The sequence below is a fragment of the Enhydra lutris genome, unplaced genomic scaffold, assembly GCF_002288905.1.
Source record: "Enhydra lutris kenyoni isolate GAN:26980312 unplaced genomic scaffold, ASM228890v2 scaffoldscaffold5, whole genome shotgun sequence".
In the NCBI taxonomy this organism is placed as follows: Eukaryota; Metazoa; Chordata; class Mammalia; order Carnivora; family Mustelidae; genus Enhydra; species Enhydra lutris.
The window spans coordinates 1062077-1082953 of record NW_019154089.1 but is presented as its reverse complement, the minus strand read 5'-3'; the positions used below and the strand labels follow the sequence as shown (position 1 = coordinate 1082953).

The 20877-nt window shown below is 46.7% G+C and overlaps 1 protein-coding gene across 5 annotated transcripts in view; it reads right to left on the bottom strand.

Moving 5' to 3' along the window:
* LOC111141189 (neuregulin 2) overlaps positions 1-19169 on the bottom strand; it is a 175617-nt gene extending 156448 nt beyond the window's left edge. For all 5 annotated transcript variants that reach the window (XM_022493574.1, XM_022493575.1, XM_022493573.1 and 2 more), the window contains exon 1: positions 18425-19169. In XM_022493574.1, coding sequence (XP_022349282.1) covers positions 18425-19169 — 745 coding nt within the window. The remainder of the gene's footprint in view (positions 1-18424) is intronic.
* Between the last annotated feature and the right edge of the window lie 1708 nt (positions 19170-20877).

Genomic DNA, 20877 nt, shown 5'->3' with positions numbered 1-20877 from the left:
AGGCAGGGAGTGGATGAGCATGGGACTGTATACCCATTGGGTTGATCCTATATGCTGTGCTCACAGATGGTGTGGGAACCCTACCTGGGGAATCTGCTAGAGCCAAAAAGCCTGCTCTCTCTGTTGACAAACGCCAACAATCCCTGTAATCTGGGCTGCCATATGGTTCACCCAGTCCTGTAGCAAAATCAGCTTCTCGGGGATAGGGAGAGACCAAGCAGGCCAACTCTCCTATCTAGGGAACAGAGGCAGGTCACCTTGAGCCAGTCCTCCTGAAAACAGGCCAGCAGAGTCTCCAAGGACAAGCCAAAAGTCAAGCAGAAAAACCCACATGCCCTGAGGCCCCTGTCAACTGGAACTACCCCTCCCCTGGAATCCAGTAACCTGGACCCAATGAGTCCCCTCTCTCCAGACCCTTGAGACTTCCTCAGAGGAACCCACAGCTGGGCAAGGGCAGAGAAAAGGTTACACTGACCTCCCTGTGTGGAGAGAGCTGCCCAAAGCCAGAGTTGAACTTCCGTCTTCACAGCATCTGGTCGTGAGGGCCATTGGCAGCAAAACATTTGTATCACTGAGCCAGCTGTCCTAATTTAGGAGGGGCACTCCCCATTTTCTGATCAACTATTTATCATTTTCCCCATTTCCCTTCCCTTTGTGGATCTCAAAGGCAGGAAGAGGTCAGGCCCCCATCATCTTCCTAAATTGCCCCAACCCCTCCCATCCAATTACCACAATCACAGACTTAGCGAGGCTGCTCGGATTTGATACCCGGAATAGCAGACAGGGAAGTCCAGCTTCCAGGGAGAAATTCTGCACTGCAGACGTCCAGATTGTCCCTCAGTCTGGGATTTTGCTAAAATTTCCCAAGAAAAGCTAGAAACCCATGCAGGCTCTATTTTGATGCCATGCCACTTACCTAGTTGGCTTGTAACACTCCCTCCACCCCAGTTCTCACAGCCAAGGGAGAACCCAGCATTTGTCAGCTCAAGACAAAGCCCAGGGTTTAAGCATAGGCTGCACAAGGTCATGGGGAAAGCAGTGGGCTGAGACTGGGCCCAGTAACACTGATTTCCAGGAAGGGCTTTCATCATTTAAAAGCAAAACAACCACTAAACAGCTGACAATGCCTGAACAGTCTCCTCTTCCTGGACTAAGGACACAGCCCAGACTCTCCTCTTGGCCGCCTAAAAGAAGCTCCTGTCCCTTCTGACCGCCTGATTTTGATCACAGTTCTGCCATTCACTTGCCACCGATTGCTTATGTCTATATCTGAATGCCCCAGTGTCCCCCACTCGTCCGTGGCAGTGCAGAAAGCTCTGAGGATCACAAGGACCCTGAATAAATCACTTGGGAGGACTGAGCCTTCTCTTAACTTTGGCCAACTTTGAACTGGCTCTCCAAGCGGGGATCCTTGGGAATGGCACATGCAGGTACCCTAGAGTCACTGAGGAGAAGTCACTTCTCCACTCACTCTTCGCCTCAAGTAATATTTATTGAGATCCTATAACATCCCAAGTACCATGGCATACGCTGGCATACAAAAGAACCATATTCTCCTATTTCTGAACAATCTCAGGTGCTTAGTAATTAGTACCCCCAACAATCAAGGCGTTTTCCACAGAGGCTAATAAAACACAGACTCTAGGCCACACATCAGAGATTTTTTTTTTAATTGTTATCAATAGCAGCAACAAGAACAGCCAAGAGTCCGGCATAGCACTCTAACTAAACCAACCCCTATTTGCATCTGAAGTGGCTGCCTCAATTTACCGCCTTGTATATCTCTGCCAATGTATAATACACCCAGGCCAATCTCCTTCCAGGAACCAGATGCTTATTCTACTGGCCAGTTCTTTTTTTTTTTTTTTTTTAATTTTATTTTTTCGGTGATCCAAGATTCATTGTTTATGCACCACACCCAGTGCTCCATGCAATCCATGCCCTCCTTAATACCCACCACCAGGCCCTACCAATCCCTCAATCCATCCCCTCCAAAACCCTCAGTTTGTTTCTCAGAGTCCACAGTCTCTCATGCTTCGTCTCCCCGCTCTGATTTCCCCCAATTTACTTTTCCTTTCCTTCTCATAATGTCCTCCATGTTATTCCTTATGTTCCACAAGTAAGTGAAACCATATGATAATTGATTTTCTTTGCTTGGCTTATTTCACTTGGCATAGGTCACTCCAGACCTGTCCATGTTTATGCAAATGGTAGGTATTCATCCTTTCTGATGGCTGAGTAATATTCCTTTGTGCATATGGACCATATCTTCTTTATCCATTCGTCTGTTGAAAGGCATTTTGGCTCTTTCCAAAATTTGGCAATTGTGGACATTGCTGCTATGAACACTGGGGTGCAGATGGCCTTCTTTTCCCTAATAGCCAGTTCTAATCCTAAAGTAAAATTCATTCTCTCTTCAAGTCATCAGACAGTTGGTAGCCATCTAACTTAACTAAGGCACACACAAAAAGATAATAATAAGTCAGAGACAGAGACAGCCTTTGCTGCAGTTCCATCTCACACTCAAGAAGCTCATAGTCTAGGGACCACACACATGCACTGCTTCCAGATCTGACTACACTAAATGATAGAACAGACAAGTGTGATTACGGAAGAGCTATGAACGGCTATGGAAACATAAAGGATGCCATGATTCATTCAGACTGAGGGGATCAGAAAAAGCCTTGAGGAGAAATGGGATCTGAGCTGAACTGTGAAGGATGAGGAGGCTAGCACCTGACTGAGAAAGAAAGGAAAAGCATACCAAGCCAAAGAAACAGAATGTATAGAAGCGCTAAGGAAGAAAAATGTAAAATGTTTCCTAAATTTTCAGAACAGTCCATCCTGGCTGCAGCAAAGAGTAAGAGTAGCAGAGTGGGCTGCAGGCTTAAAGACAGGCGGGGTCAAACTGTGGAAGGCCCCACATGTCACGTGAAGGCATTTGCACTTTATTCTCTAAGCAGTAAGAAGCTAATGAAGACTTCTGTTTTGGGCAAACGTAATTACTTTGTTTTAGAAAGCGAATTCCAGGAGAGGTGATAGAGGAGAGCAGAGACTCTGAAAATGGGGAATTCCATTTAGCAGTGACTGTGATAGTCTAGGCGACATATAAGTACCCAACTAGAGCATCGTGAACGGAAAGAAGTGGATTGAAGAAACTTTGCAGTAGCAAAAACTGTCATGAGCTTGACAACGTACTGAACATAGGGGATGAAGGTAAGAAAGGAACCAAAGATGATGGATTTTGAGGTTCCCAGTGGTTTGGAAGTCTAGATCAATGTCACTACTGAAGACCGGGGTGTCCTATACAGCATAGGACAAAAGGCAACGTCTCAAAGAACCTTTGATCTAGACAAAAGGCCCTCTAAGGATCTTAAGGACACTCCTCCCAGGTCCTTTCCATTCAAGAACAGGAATTCCACTAATCTGAGGGTGTCATCTCACAGCAGCCCACAGGGAGTTCAAGGCAGAGAAGAGCTTAGCTTGCTAAAATCTGAGAGTGTGACTTTCATCTAAAGTAGTGAACTCCAGTAAGATTCATAGGCAAACTGCACATTTTTAAAAAGAAGTGTACTAGCCGGGACCAAACACTACAAAATGAAAAGCCTTTTGGGTCCCCAAACATCTATAAGTAGGAAGCTGGCTGAGTGTACTCTATAGAGTTTTCCTTTTCTATGTAATAGGATGTCTGGACATCTGAAAAACTCTTTCTGTCTGGAGAGACTGCACCATCAGGGCTAGCCACTTCTTAGAGATAGCAAAGCACTCAATCAAGAGCAAGCCTTTGATATGCAATAACCAATGCAGAGCCGTCCCTCTTCTGTCTGCCCCTTAATCATCCCAGGACCAGGGGCCAGGCAGGCAGGCACCAACCACCCCTATAGCTTAGAGACCACCAGAATTCTTCACACTAGCCAGTCCTCAACAATTCATCCTGCCATGGCTCTCTCTTCCCAAGGAAATCCCAATAAGGTCTCGGGCCTAATGCTGTCTGTGCTCTTCCGTCTTGTGCCATCTGACCGAAATGTGGCAAGTTCTCTTGACCCTGTGCAGCATGTGGTGACCCCTTCTCTAGGACCAGTGACTCTAGTAACCTTTGTTTTTGGTGCCTTTTCTGGGTTTCCTCTTGGGGCTGCACCTGACTGACCATCACCTGAAAGAACACAGAACACTGAGACGAGTCCTTAGCTTGCAGACCCAGGCCGTATTTCAGGGAAAAGGAAGGCGAATTTAGAGGGCAAAACGTGGAGCCCATAGGATCAAACCAAGAATAGTGGAGAATCGTTCCCAGACGTGAGTCTATTCACATGCCGGGCTGGATCTCAGAACTGTGAAATGTACCAGTGGACATTGTGTATATGGATCGTATCTTCTTTATCCCCCTTTCTAAATGGGAATTCTCCCTCTTTCTAAATGGGAATATCTACCTCAGCTAGAATATCTACATGACAGCTGAAGGTGATAGGAGATTCTAGATTGGACCCTGGACTGGGAAAAGGCCATTAGTAAGACAACTGGCCAAACGTGAATAAGGTCTATAGATTAGTTAATAGTATTACATCAATACTATTATTCATTTTCTGGTTTTGATAAGTTCACGTGGTTGCATAATTTGGGGAAACTGGGCAAAGGAGTGTCTTTGTACCATTTTTGCAACTTTCCTGTAAGCTTAAAATTATCTCAAAATTCAAGTCCTCCACAATGTTTACGTATTACCAATTTTTAAAAAGGGGGCATTTTTAGCAATTCCTCTACATCTAGTCCGGCATTGTGTGACAGTAGACAGGTGCGGGGAGGGTAGTCAGAGAACTTGTTTCTATAATTCACTTCTTCAAGTCAAGAGGAACAAGGCTCAAGTTGTTGCACCCAAGGAACTGACTTAGAGAGGCCCCATTGGCACCTACACCTGATTTAGAGGGTGAGACCCTAGCCCCAGGCCTGAGCCTGGTGCCAGCATAGATGAGCCTTTTTTGGAGGAGTAAGATTTGGGGTGAGGATGAGTGTATTTTTCATATCAATAGTTTGTGACCAGAAAGCACACTGTAGGGGCGCCTGGGTGGCTCAGTCAGTTAAGCCTCCAACTCTTGGTTTGGCGCAGGTCGTGGTCTCTAGGTCATGAGATCACGCTCAGGGCAGAATCTGCTTAGGATATTCTCTTCCCTCCCCCTCTCCCTTTGTCCCTCTGTCTCTGTCTCTCTCTCTCAAATAAATCATAAAAGGTAAAGAAAAAAAGAAAGCAGACTGTACTGGTTTCAAAACATATCCACAAAGTCTTCGACAATCCCTCCACCAAGAAGTAGTCTAAGTCTGCTCCCCTTGAACCTGGTCAGGGCTTAGTAACTAACTCTCTTCTCACAAACAGAATGTGGTAGAAATGACTTCTGAGGCTAGATCATAAAAGACAACTCAGCATTTTCCTGGCCCCCTCTCAGGATCCTCCCAGGCAAAGTCCTTGGCCCTTAACCCCAGCTAAGCTCCCAGATGAGAAGAGCCAGCAACAACTTCTAGACAGGTCAAGAGGAAGCTTTGAAGTGACCCAGTCCCAGCTACCGTCTGACTGCTTAGCCACCCTGTGACCAAAAGGACAAGAAAGATACTAACCTCCTAGCTGAGCCCAGTCAATCCCCGGGACTGTGAGAGATAATGACAAAGAACTGTTGCTGTCTGAAGCCACCGCATTTTGGGGTGCTTCATCAGGCAGCGACAGAGGCCTGAAACAATGTGCCCCAGGCAGCTGGAAATGGGAGGACTCAGAAAGATCAAGTGACCTTCCCTAGTCCCCAGAGCTTGTGAGGAACAGAGCCAGGATTTTAACAAATATCAGGATGAAAATGAAAAGCCATTTTCTTTCCACAACAACAGACATGTCACTAATGGGAATTCCAGCTAGCCTGCCATTTTCTCCTCCAAGTGGGCACTTTTCGGAGCACTTTACGTGAGGAGTTCCCTGAAACCTTACCCCATGAGGTCAAGTATTCTTATTAGCCCCATTTTATGGCTGGGGAAGCTGAAGCAAAAGGAGGTTAATAAATTTGCCCAAAGTCATAGAGCTGGAGGTCTACCCTTCAGAGTCCGCTCCAGAGCATGGCCTCTTTTTTTTTTTTTTTTTTAAGATTTTTATTTATTTGACAGACAGAGATCACAAGTAGGCAGAGAGGCAGTCAGAGAGAGAGAGGGGAAGCAGGCTCCCTGCCAAGCAGAGAACCCGATGTGGGGCTCGATCCCCGGTCCCTGAGATCATGACCCGAGCCGAAGGCAGAGGCTTTAACCCACGGAGCCACCCAGGTGCCCCCAGAGCATGGCCTCTTAACCAGGATGCCGTACATGGTTGAACCTTCAGCACGGACTCCCTGCATCAAAAGAAGAGAACCAAGGACAGCCCCTTAGGCACTGTGCCCTTTCCAAGGGGTCAAAAGAAGAGCCAGTGACAGAACGACAGAAGGAAATGGGAGGGGAAAGAACCAAAGAGAACTCACACATCACTGGAGGAACCACAGGCAGGAGACACAGCGCAGCCTCAGTCTTTAAGGGTGAACGGGTCCACGGCAATCCAGCCACGACCCCTTCCCCAAACTCACAGTTGTCAGTCACAAAGTCTTCCAAAAAAAGGAATCTTTGACCCACAGAATAAAGAGTAGCGCTCACAGAGGATCACCCTCTGAGACACAGGGCCAGAGAAGCACTATTGTGCCTCTCTACTTTCCTCATCTGATGACAACATGCACCAGAGGGCCTGGGTGGCTCAGCGGGTGACAAGTCTGATCTTGGCTCGGGTCTTGATCTCCGGGTACTGGGATCAAGCCCCAGGCTTGAGGCGGGGGTGGGAGGGGTGGGGGGGTGTCTCTGCTCAGTGGGAAGTCTGCTTCTCCCTCTTCCTCTGCCCCTCCTCCCACTTGCGCATGCTCTCTCTCTCTCTCATATAAAATCCAATAATAATAATGACAACACGCACTCTTCCTCTAGAATGACTAGGCTATGACTAGGCTATTATCTAACTTCAGAGATGAGAAAAGTAAAATTGTGTACCTACTTTAAAAAAATATAGTTTGTGAGCTTGGCCTAGTGAAGACCATCAAACCTCTGGGACCTTCTATCCACTTGACATGATCCCTTAACAGACGAATCTAAAACCAATGCCTTTAATCCTTACTCTGTACAACAAGCTCCGGGCCTAAGGCTCATTCGCCAGAGGCCCTGAGGCTGTGCCACCACACACAAGAAGCAAGGAGCCCACAACCAGTGTGGGCAAAGTAAAAGCTGGTGTGGGGGGGCACTGGCAGAGGTGAAAACAATATTCCCGAGGGAACTAGTCTCAGCTCCAGCTCCCACTTGCCCTGTTAGATGAGCGCACACCACGCACAGCAAAAACCTACTCAGATAATTTGCATAATGAGAAACAAAGACAGGAAGCTCCCTCCCAATCTGGGGGCCATCCATGTGCCTCCATTCAACTTACAAGTTAGATTCTTTCCCAGTAGCAAGAAGCTTCTCTCAGAAGTGGTAATGTTTTGCTTGGCCCAGAGTATGATTCCACCTGCCTCCACATCCTAGGATCTTCCCAGTAATGGCCTGAATCACTTGGGCCGAGCTCTGGGAAGTGCCATCCAAAAACCAGTACTTGGCCAAGACAATTTAACATGCACGTCACTAGGGGGCCTCGTGAATGTTACTAGCCTTTTTGGAGAAAGCACTCCCTTTTGCAGATGAAACCTGGAATATGGGAGAGGCTTTCTTGGGGAGGGAGATGGTGGCTAAATGTTTTACCTAAAAGAACTGGACCTGAGAGGAGCTCAGCCAGCTTTGTCATAAGTGGTTCTAGCCTCTAAGGTCCCTGTCCCAGGCCTTGTTCATTATCTTTCCACTAGGTCCATCAGACCTAAAGTCTGAGGAAGGGTTGGAAAGGTTGCACTAGAAATTTCTGGCAAATTCTCTGGTTTGGGGGAATAGAGACTGAGGACCAGCTATTACGATGATGACAAAAAAGCAAGTATGACAGCAGACCTAAGTAGGGAGCACAGAAGGGCAAGGTAGGAGAGTTGGAAACCCCAGGTGAGAGGTTCTCAGAAGGAAATCCACATGAATGAACGATGAAAAGGAAACCAACTAAGAGTGAGCAGTCAGAGAGGCTGCCTTTGGAAGCCCCAGTGCCCTTTGAAAGAAACTCTTCGCTTGTGGGCCTTAGCTTCACTCTGGACAGTTGGATCGCATTGTGGTCCGAGATTCATTTCTTCCTTTTAAAAAAAAATTCTTCTTTTTATTATTTCGTTCCCTGACATCCAACCAACCAATGACCATCCTGGGAAAGCTACACCGGAGGCAGGCCTGCCGTTCTTTCTCTCATTCAGAGACAGGAAGTCAGACATGTCAGATCTCCTTAATCTACCTGTTCAGTCCTGACTGGTAAATAAACTCTCCTCTCCAAAACCACACAAAGCTCCTCCAAAAGAGAGTCCTCAATGGCGCAGTGTTTGTCAAGTTCATCACCGGCCTAAGGAGCTGTAGTGAGGCCCTGTACTGAGATTATACTTCTGGCCACAGGCACGAATGGAAGGGACTGACTCCAGGGAGTTGTGTGCCATGGCCTTGTGCAAAGCGGTGACGGGTGGTCCTTAGGCACTCTGAGCTAGAGGAGCACCTCCCCTTGAAAGCCACCCTAACCCTTACCCAATATATTAGCCAAGCAGATGGAAGACAATGCCTCATTTCAGTGATATGGTAGAGGATGAACATGCCAAAGAGAGACATGAAGAAACACTAGGATCCCCCTCCCCACCCTCTGAGGAAATAACACCACAATGTAAGAACCAGTCCTGGCTTCCAGAAGCGCTCAAGCTGCCTACGAGGCAAAGAGGTACAACAACGCCTAACTTGCGGTCTCCGCTTACTACAGATGACGACCAGCCATACGTCTTCCGTCTCAAGGTATTCAGCCTGCAGCACGAGCAGCTCCAAGTAACCACGTCCAACTGGACACTCCAGGGAGAAAGCCGAACAGGGAACATCCTAAAAACTCCCACGGCAAAGTGAAACTGAAGAATCGTTTGCAGAATGCCAACTAACCAAAAGACGGAAAGGAAACGCAAGCCAAAATATTAACATGTGTGAGGGAAACCACCCAGTCAAAATTCTAAAATTCAAGAAAAGAGAAGAATTACCCACAAAACGCTATGAACTATCAAGGGGGAAAAGAACTGAACAGAAACATGACAGAGAAGCCAAATTCTGCCTATTATCAAAATGTCTGAGGATACTTTCTATGGTTGCTCTAGTCCCTTAGTCTAGGCTGTCATCTGCGGAAACTTGAAATTTATCTACGGCCAAAGTGGGCAGTAGAGAAAGCAAAAAGACCCACTCTCCCTTCTTTCTCGGCAATAGCCATTACTCAAATATTTACTTCATCATATGTTAAGTTACTGCCCTCCAAAGATCTTCCAGTCAGGGGAAGGAGATAAGATACTGACCTGACCCATCAAAAGGTAATTAACAATGCATGGCATTAAATGATAAGTGTCATATACGTGGTACTGGCCATAGATACTAAGACTCTAAGAATGAGAAAATAACAGGAGAACTTGAGCTTGGGGATATGTGGCAAGCTCAGAATCTGAGGGTTAATAATACCCAACAAATATTTAGAGGAAGAAGCCAAAGCAAAGAGCCTCTGTCCTACAAACATTTAAGGAGCAAAGATTCATACTTTCATCAGGTTCCACACATCAATCAATTACGTAAAATTAAAATTCAGTCCCACAAACTCCAAAAATGCCACCTGTTATATGCCCACATCTGTACCCCTCTGTCCCTGGTCAGCCATGAGATCCACACCAACCCAATGTAGAAACAAAGAAAGAATATGAATGATGCAGTGTGAACCTATCCCCAGAGTTGGAAACCCCCAAATCAAAGCAGGTTGAACCGGGGACCTGCTTTCTTTGGGAAAAAAAAAAAGAGAGAGAAAGATGAAAGAAGGAAGGAAGGAGGGAAGAAGAGAGAGAGGGAGAGAGAGAGAGGAAAGAAAGAGAAAGAAAAGAAAAGGAAGGAAGGAAGAAAAAGAGAGATGGACATTTCCAGCTATTTTCCAGGGACTTTGAGCAGCTCCTCCTAAGAAAACTTGGAGTATGGATCTTAGTCATCCCATTTGTGAAACAGAGCAGCAGTATCTACTTGTGGGCTTCTCAGAATACTGACCAACAGAGACTCATGTATACATGAAGAATGATAGCCTACTTGGGACTTCCACAGGACCAGCATTCAGACCCTAAACTCACATGAACTTCCCTACATTGAAACCACACACATAACCCACGCCCTTCTCATCACCACCCCCACCAGCCCAGCCCAGAGGCTCTCAAGTGGAGATAAATCGGAACATATGGGTTAAAAATAGAGTGGTTGGTGAAAATCTTCCCCTTGCCTGCCTTCAGTCCACTTCTAGAACTTAAAATTTTCACTTACTAGGCTTCCTGCTCACATTGGTCTAGTCAGATTTTGTTAATAAGTAACTATTTTAAACATTTATTATTGGGGCCCTATGTTAATCATTCTACATGTATTACCTCATTTAATAGGAACAGCTATCCTATTAAGTGTTCTATCATTATCCCCATTTTATAGGAAACTAAGACTCAGAAAGTAATTTGCCCAACATCACTCAGCTAGAAAATGTAGAGGATGGTTTCCAAATCCAGGCGCATTTGGCTGTAGAGCCCAAATTCTTGGTCATTACACACACTAAATAGACTTTTTAAATTTTTTTAAGGAAGGGCATCTATGAAAAACCTTCAGCTAATGTTGTATTTAATAGTGAAAGTCTGAATCCTTTCCACCATGAGTAGAACAAGGATGTTTGTCCTCACCACTCTAATCAACACTGTCCTTGGCAGTCCTAGCCAGTGCAATAAGGAAAGAAAAAGAAAAAAGAAAAGGCAAAAAAGAAAAAAGGCAAACAGGAAAAGGAAAACTGTCTTTTTTTTCACTGACAACTTAGTCATAGAAAAAAATCCTAAGAGATCTACCAAAAACAATTACTAGAACTAACAAGCAAATGTCTTAAGGTCACAGGATACATAATCAGTGCTTTATAAATTACATTTCTATATGCTAACAATTAATAACTGGCAAGCAAAACTAAACAAAAATACCCTTTACGGTAGCATCAGGAAAACATGAAATACTTTGGGATAAATTTAACAAAATATGTGCAAGACCCATCCACCAGTAACTACAAAACGTTACTGAATTGCTTTTAACATAAGCCTTCAAATACTACTTACAGAATTACAAATAAAGTCATCAGCCTAGCATTCGAGACAGTCGAAAATATTACCCTCATCTTCCTCTCCAGACTCCTTACCCAGTTCTCCCTGTCATTCTGGTTATTTTGTATACTTTAAGTATACCCCTCTGCAGAAGAGAAAGTGGCTCTCTCCCCATGCAATCAATTTAATCAATCATTTCATCCCTCTCTATCTCTAAACCACCTCTACCTCAACTATCTCTGAGTATTAGAATCCCATCTCTAACTACTTCTCCTTTAATCCTCTAAATATGATATTCTTTTCCTCTGAGAGGCTTCCCCTGCTCCCCAAAGTCCCCTGCTGGTGTGTCTCATGGCAGTTAGCACATTCTGGATTGAAGTGCCACTCTTCCTTTGTACCTCCAGATTGTAAATTGTTTGATGAGAGGGACTGTGTCTGATACAACTACCCGAAACACCTTGTTCTTGAAGCAGAGCACCTACATTGAATTATTTGTGGAAGCAAACATTTGAAAGATGGACTTGAAGCAAAGCTCTTTTAATAACACGACTTCAGGGACACCAAAAGGCATCATGGTCGTAATCGAATTAATGACGTCCTGACTCTCCCAGGGACTGGACCAGGTATTCAGCCTTGCAGTGACTTTTCCTCTCACTCAGTCCGGAGGAATGTTAGCCCAGTTTGGCTTTTGTTAGCTGGAACGATATCAAGATCAAGACCAAGTAAAACATCCTAGCCTAAAGGACAAAGATCCTCAGTCTGAATAAACAGATCACGGAGGGAAAGAGAAGCGGGGGAAGCCAATGTCATCAGCACAAGGCAGGAAATCTGTGAGAGCAAAAGAGGAGCATTAAAGATTTTGTTTCTGGAGGCAGGATAAAAAGCAACTCAAACACCACATCTTGGGGGTCTGTGTTGCTAGTGGAAGACGGAAACCTCCTGGACGCTCTGCCACTCTGGAAACATCTGCAAGGGTAAATGGAGTATTAACCATATCCAGCTCAGCCCTGGAGGCCAGCTGCACAAGCAGGTCCTGAGCAGAGGCACAGGGAGGAACTAACCGGCTCTGTCCCAGAGAAGGTCCCTGGAGAGGCTACCTGGAGATCACTCAGAGCACAGAGTGGGAAGGGAACGTTGCTGTAGAATGGAGCTCATATGCCACACTTGGCCAAACACAGCTAGCCAGAGAAAGAAGGTTCCTTAACTTAACCTCATTTCATAATTATCGAAAAATATCACAGCTGATTAACAACAAATGCTCTCTGTCAATGTGAATCTCTGTCTTTTGATCCCAGATTGGCAGAAGCTTCCCAGCTCTTTGCCTGAGTACAGGATGTCCTCTCGCAGGTCATCCTAACGCCTTTTAATCAGCCTCCACGTTTGCTAGGGTTCCTACAGCCTTCCACCAAGCTCTAGTTCACCAAGATTCACCTGGGTGCACTGTTGTTTTTAAAGGCGTCTAGGGGCACGCCTGGGTGGTTCAGTTGGTTAAGCATCTGCCTCCGGCTCAGGTCATGATCCCAATATCCCACATGGAGCAGGGAACCTCCTTCTCCCTCTCCCTCCGCTCCTCCCCTGCTTGTTTTTTCTCTTTCTTTCTCTTTTCCCCTCTGTCAAATAAATAAATAAAATATTTTAAAAAATAAGAATCTATGTTCACAAACCTATCACAATTCAACACTTCCACCAGCCAATTCACCTACTTTCCTCAGTTTACTAAAGCGTTCCCTATATCATCTCTTGAAATTCATAAACTCACTTTATTTCTATATACTAATTCCAGTAAGTGAGTGGGAAAGGAGGGTTAATTCCTAGAAACGAGTAAGACAAAAATCCCCATTTCATACGCATGCATCCAAACTCAAAATCTGGAGGGAAATTTCTCTTACCTTTGGCTCAAATTATACCACCACCACGTCAGGCCTTCAAAAGAAAGAACCCAGAACCAGTTGTTGAAGATGACACAGGGAAAAACTTCACTGATATTGTCATTCCTTTTCCAAATCAGTGGGCAAAATTGCCAGATGCCACTAAACCACCAGGATTTAGAGGGTTAAAATTTTCCACTGTTGCCTTTTTTTTCCCCTCAGTATTCAAGTGGCAATTCCCTGACACTCTGAAATTTTAACACTGCATTCAAATCCGTTACCTTAAATTCAAATCCGTTACCTTAAACGTACCTCAAAGCAAGATTCAAGTGGATAATTCCCCCTAGAATACCAGCCTATAGGAATACAGTCAGTCAAAATCAAACTCTTCATCAGCAACTGAAGTCTTTGGGTTTGCCTTCTAAATGAAAATCAAAGCAATCACGCACTGTGGGGTTTTCTCTTTGCACATATGGAAACATGTGATTTTCCTCGTGGATTCTGCTGTGAGCTTATTGAGAGAGTGAAACAGTAAGAATCGTGGTACGGGCAGAGGGGCTGCCCTAAGCTCAGGGACAAATCATTGCATTTCTCTCTTGGGCATCCCAGTGAAGACTCCTCCCAAAATTTCCTGTCACACAAAACTTCTTAATGGCAAAGTATCTGAAAAACACCTTGGTATTTTCATTCTTGAGCCTAGGGTTACATTTGTGAGGTAGGGTAGTGATTAAGATCTTGGGTTAAGTCAAATATATACTTATGTATAGATAGATACATACATATGTACGTGCCTATACAAATATATACATACACATACATATATATGTATATATATGTATTGCCTGGGGAAGAATTTACCATAAAATTGACTTAATGGCAAAATGAACACTCTCTGTCTGTTAAGAGAAAAACCTAAGACTACTTTGACAAACGTTTTGCTTTTAGAGAAATACACATTTCAAGAATATGTTATTTTTCAATTGCCTTACGGATTAGGTAGCTGAGCACAGGAGTGAGAGGGAGACTTTTGACCGTATATTCATATGCACTTTCTGGATTGAGGCATATAAATATATTACACATTCAGAAAAGTAAATACAATTTTAGAAAGGGGAAAAAAAAAAACCCTAACGGTGCATTTGCTATTAGGAAATAGAATGAAAACGTCCTAGATGATGAAAAATGGAAAAGAGGATTGGGACCAAGAAGTTAGTCACCTAGTTAGTTAATATACCATCCTCTCTAGCTCCCAAAATATTTGTTAATTCAAATGGAGAGTTGTTTTATTTTTATTTTTGTTTTGAGGGTGAGGGAGTGGTAATCTACTCTCCAAAAAAAAAAAAAAGAGGGTCCTCTCCAGCAAGACCTTTAGTCTCCGTGGCTCAAATCCCATTAACACTAATCAGCGCAATGATTAAACACATTGTGGTTAAGTACTCTAGTTGATAACGACTCCTTTGGAAAAAAGGTTCCCATAGCGACAGGTAAAGGCTATCATCAAACTCAGCTTTTCAGAACTAAGACTTGGTGTCACAGATCCGAGAGTTAAGATTGTTTTAGTATTAATCGGGAGGCTTGCTTTTTTAACTTCACTTGACTTCATCCTTTCAAAAGACACTTGAGAGTCCCTGTACACATCAGACACAGTACCAACATGGTGGGGGGGAGGCTGGAGAGGTAGGAAAAAGACCTCAAAGATAAGATATGGTTCCCGCCCCCAAGAATTGCAATCGGCTGAGGAAAGGAGGCACCAAGAGAATTAATGATATTATCATGGTAATTCTACCCCTAAATCTATAGCCAAGCCTCGTCCTCACAGCTAGGAATGGTCAGTTTCTAGACTAGTTTCACTTTCCCATCTTTAAGCTGCAGCACAGCTGGCTTTCCAGCTGGCGGGGGAAGAAAAGATTCTTTAAATAAACAGCATTTTAAAAATATGCAGTCGCTTTTGCTATGCTGAATTTTGTGAACCACCTTCCTCTAATATGTGATTCTGGTTGTCAAATTAAATAAAACTATCCTAAAGGATGTAAAGCCACCACCACCACCACCACCCCAACCCCCCGCCCCGGGGGAATACACCTTTTCCATCTTTAACAACAAAGAACACTATACATTGGAAGAAAACTGTAAATCAGAAAGTCCCAAAGGAAGAATGATCTTTTTTTTTTTTCTTAAGCTATCTGCTGTGTCTATGCAACAAGGAAACAGCTTAAAACCATATATATAGGAAAGCAACAAGATAGGGTGTGATTATACCAAAATATGTGCAACCATCTTTAAAAATGCAGGACTGGTTGCAGAACAGGATGCTTTTATAGCATTGTACAGAGTTGCTAATCCTGAAGACTGCTTTCTCTTTTTCCTCTCCACAAAAGGCACAGAAAACACCTCCCTGTATGCAAGCTTTTTAGAAATGCAAAGATTTTACTCAACTCTTTACCACCAGAGGTAGTAATTTTGGATGAATGATACACATGAGATCTATAAAAATACCCCTCTGACAGATATTGTTATCCCAGCCAGACTTCACAGGCTTCAAATCAATATTACACAATAGCAGTGAAATTAGCCATTCGTGAGGACCTTCTACAAAGGGTCTAGCATGACCCCTCATTGATGCTACTGAGACATGTGCTAACTTTTAAACTCAATATCCCTCCATAGGATACATTGTCCCAAAGTACTAACCCACCCTAAGACACCTTTCTAGATGATCTCCCCAGGAAACACAGCTCTCTGAATCCAGACACATTCAGAGCTGAAACTGGCTAAACAAAGTAACAATTCAACCACAGTTGCTCAATATAACGGGCATGATGACAGTTTCTGAGTGCCAGTTTCCCTATTTTGCAATGGGCAAATCTGCTCCAAGGAGAAAATGTTCCCAATGACCCTGTGGCCCAGAGGGCTTTCTTTAGAGATAGAAAACAGAAAATGAATTTGTTAGTTATTTCCTGCTGAGCACAAGGAAGGTGTTGTGGTTAGTTAGGATGATTTTGTTTCCTTATTTAATATACCATCACCAGGGCGTGTTTTCCTTAACCCCATGGTAGAAAATAAGAAAATGCAGTTTATGCTCTTCTGGCATATAATTCCCAGTTCCACAAATTTCCTCTCACAAATATGTCCTTTAATTTCGAATCCCCTTATATAAAGCTCCCCCCTCCACAAACTGACACCGACTTAGGCGCTATCAACTCAAAGCCAAATTGTTTGCATTCTGAAGTGTTTATTTACTTCCATGCTTGTTTCTGTCTCTTGACAATTTACAGCGTGGGATGGCCTTCTCTTCAGAAGGGATCTCTTTGGGCACTTTCTGAGAACTAGACCCACTCATGCCACTTCCATCAAATGAGGTGATCATAACCTGAAAGTAGAAAATATCTCTGACCCCCACATCTCTCATGATCTCCACATTCAACTCTTCAACTCCTCAACTCTCACCAAGACAAACAAGGTATAATTGCAAAGGAGGGAAGGGGGAAAGTAGGTGGAGGAAGACAGGGGATTATCTGACAAAGACCATTGGGTCTCAGTGGACCAGACCAGGGATTATGTAGTGATGTGCACTGTGCATACGCGGGAGCAACTCACCGAGAACCAAAACAGAAGCTGTCCTTGGACAAGGTTCAATAAATGTTTTTACTATCTATTTCCCGCTGCACAATACAGTTCCACAGCTCCCTATGGGATCTCACATAAAATACTTAACAGAATAAAAAAATCAGAAATTCTTAACTGTTCTCGACTTGTCATCATAAAACAGGGAAGAGCATAAAACCAACATGAAGGAGCAGTCAACAGTATTCCTCAGAACAATGTCAGAGAGAGAAATCACTCTTACCACCCAAGTTTCTCCCTCCTCATTAAGATACTTCAAGATTCTTCTGATTCAAGTGGCCACAGTTTAACATAATGCCTGGATTCGCAACCACTACTACTAAATTAAAATTTTGTCTCTTGAAGGACAGGGGTGGGGGAGGGGTAGAGAGGAGGAAGGCTTCCAAAACGCAAAAAGGCATTGATCTAAAAAGGGGAGGGCAGCAAAACTTCCCATGAGCTGTTCCACATTCTTTGCTTCTCAAAGCCTATATAGACCCAATTGGTAACCTGGTAAACATGCCAACTTCGATGACCTCCGGGACATCTGTCATAATTCAGTGATTACACAGCCCAGAGTCACACAGCAAGCACCCAATTTAGCCTGAGACGGGACAAAAAGAAGCCCCAACAGGCATAAGCCCAAGACCAACCAGCACCAAATACTCCAGTATGGGGGTGATTTGGTTTGAAATATCTCACTGAGAAGTAAGTGCGTTCGGGGAGGAGAAACAAAAGCTCTTAAACAGATACTTCTTTGACTTTGAACATGGGAGACCTCCACTCTCGGCTACAGAGATCTACACACTTGTGGTGTTTCTGAGCGCCTGCATTCCCGTGCAGCCCCAACATCATGAAGACGGCAGATGCAGTCCACACATCCTGCCAGTAAGATGTCAGAGCCTGAGCTTACGGCATTCAGCAGAAGTAAGTTACTCTATTTCATTGTCATCCCTTTCAACAGACCTAGTCAAATCTCCCAGAAACGGCCAAAAGAGGTGTCCGCTTCCCGGTCCTGGAGGGTAAGAGAAGACTGGTCTAACCGCTTAGCAAAGACAGGCAATCACGAAGGAAAAAACACCCCGAGCCACATGGAGGACGGAAAACAGTAGCAGAAAAAGTCCAACTCTGCCTGCGCCAGCGGTGGGGATGAGCAGAACCGGAGCCCCGGAGAGGAAGGAGGGGGCGGGGGCCGTCATTCCCTAGGAGAACTTGTAAGCGGAGGCCTTCACGACCTGGGAGTCTGCCCAGCTGCTCCTGCAGACCCTGGCCAGTCGGAGCGAGGCAGGCCCATGGGAGCAGAGCCGGCAAGGCCTCCGAGGGTCACTCCTGACTCACCGAGCCTCGGGCCGGCACCACCCGGACTTCGCCGTTTTTCCTGCCGCTACTGGGCTATGATGGCAGCTTTCCAGCTCTACATGCTATACATCAGCCGCAGATCGCTGCTGGCACAGGCCAGCGCCTTCCCCCGCCCCCCACCCCTGGCACACTTTGAGCCTGATCCTCCATCTCCCCAACCCCCACCCCCTCACCCATCCGCGCCAGGTGCCCTGCCCAGGGGCGGCCCCACCCCCCACCCCCAGCAGCCGGGCGCTGCCAGGCCTGGGCACCTGCAGCACCTCCCTGCCCCACCCCCATTCTCCACCACCTCGCCCCTCCCCCCTTTCTCCAGCAGAGAGGGAGGGGGCGACTCACCGCAGTCAGTGCACAGGATCTTGCCCACCTCTTTCTTGAGGTTTTTGCCGTTGGTGTCGATAGGGGCAAAGGCCGTCTTAAAGACTAAGGGCTGCTCAGTGGGCTCCAGGAAAAAGATGTAGCGCTGGTTCCTTTCGAGCGGCGCACAGGAGCCCACGCTAATCACCTGCTCGCGCTGCAGCCCCCCGCTCCGGAGCGGCCACTTGTCCAGCACCTTCACCAGTGCCACCCGACTCGAGCTGGGTGGCTCGCGGGTGCTGTTGGAGCTGGAGCCGCTGGCCGGAGCCAGCCCCTGTACCTTGCCCTCCACCACCACCGGTGCCTTGTACGCCTGGTCCTGCACCGACTTGAGGCTAGGCGAGTAGCAGGCGAGCGACACACCGAAGAGCAGCATGGAGAAGCCGGGGGCCGGGTCGCGCCTCATGCCGCCGGCGGCTGCGGCTCGAGAGCGGGCGGCGGCTCTCGGGGCTGCGGGGCTGCGGGGCTGCGGCTGTTGCGGCGGCCGCGGCTCTGGGGGCGCAGCGGGACGGGAGGAGATGCTGCTGCTGCTGCTCCTGCTGCTGCTCTCGCTGCTGCTGCTGCGGCTGTTGCTGCTGCTGCTCTCGCTGCTGCTGCTGCGGCTGCTGCTGCTGCTGCTCCTCTCGCTGCTGCTGCTGCTGCTGCTGCTGCTGCTGTCGCTGTAGCTGCTGCACCGAGCCTTCTCCAGTGGCGGCGGCGACAGCGCTGAGCAGCAAACCTGCCGCATCTGGCCAGGCCATTTGGGGGGCTCTGCCGCTCCGCCGCCGCCGCCTTGGGAGGGGAAACAGAGCCCGCTAGAAAACCGGAAACAGCGTAACGTTAGCGCCTCGTAGCCCTCCACCGGCAGCCGGGGGAGGCGGCCCAGCTAGGGCAGGGGGCAGGCGGCGAGCCGGCCGCGATGCGCAGCGCGGAGCGGCGCGGCGCTCCCACCCTGCGCGCCAGGACCTGGAGGAGGATGCGGAGAATAGGACGCCCGCCCACTTGCTCTCTCGCGCCCCCTCTACCCCCGGACCAAGTGAGGAGCGCGGCTTCTGCAGGGGAAGCTCGGGACTGCACTGCTTTAGCGCCCGGTGTCGCGGCCCGCAGGAATCGTGCTACCTTTGCTCTTGCGATTTATGGGCAGGACAGTGGGACAGTGCGGGAGGAGAGGGCGGAGTAGAGAAAAGAGATCCTGGCACCGTCCTATGAACGTGGGAGTGGGGCACAGGGCGTGTCCCTGCCTTTGGCCAGGGGCTGGAGCAGCCGGGGAGATTACCACGCTCGGTGTGGCGGGCGAGCCTTACGCCTCCTAGATTACCCCCTTCCCCGGGAGGACCTTAGAGGCCGGCCCCTAATGGGGCCCACGTGTTCGGCCCTGCCACCGCCTAGTGAGCTCTAGGGATCCGAGTTGAGGTGGAGAAGGGTTCCAGACGCGTCATTTTGGAAAGAGTTAGGGCTACGTGAAGTCTTTTCTCGGCATTGAGGACGCCCATTGAAACTGGGCGAGGGTCCAGTGCCCAAGACTCTGGGCTTTCAGCAGCGGCCAGGCTGGACAGGCTACACGCCGTACAACCTCACCTTCTTTAGAAAAGCTGTTCCCTAAAGCAAGTGGGGGCTTCTTGGGAGCCAACTCGAGAGCCAGAGTCTGTCAGGGCCAGAGGCTGCTCCAGAAGAAATGGTTTCTTTTGTTTTAAAGTCTGGTCCTTGCAAGGGACAAGAGAGCTCGATCTACTGGAGCCAACGTCCCATTTTAAAAAGCAAATCCACAATCTGTTCTCCTCCTATCAATAAGGATCTAGGGAGTTTTCAATTTCCAGCTTATATCCTTGAAGGATGTGGAGCTCAGGAATTCTACTCAGGTCTTGGAGAATTTTATCCCTGCCTGGGCCCAGCAGGAAATGGGCCCAGGGATGTCTGGCTCAGGCTTGGACTGCTATTCTGTAAAGGAAGAACACAGCTATACCTTTCCTGCTGGCTGTCTAAGAGCCACCTCAAACTTAATATATACAAAGACAACAGCATTATTTCTCCCACCCCACTCCAAATTCCCTATAATTGTTCATGGCAGTGTTTTGTATTTGGCCACCTGATCCATTCCAATAAGTCCCTTAGTCTCCTCTTATTCTCCCTCATCCAATCAATCACCAAGTCCTTCTGTTCTACCTTTTAAAAAAATCTCCGATGTATCTAGCTCCTCTCCCACCCTGCTGTGAATGCCTTAGGTTCCAAGTGCTCATCATCTCTCACCTGAACCACTGCAAAACCTCCTAACCAGTTTCCCCACTGTTGGCCTCATCAGCCTCCTCCTGTCCTACCACAGTCAGAGTCATCTTGCTAAAAATAAAATGTAAATATGAGTTGGCCACGCCTCTGCTCTCAGGAGTCAATTCCAGGCTGAAGAGTCTGGGCTCCCTCTACCTAACCAGCTCTGCACCGTGGGAGCCAACCCCCTACCC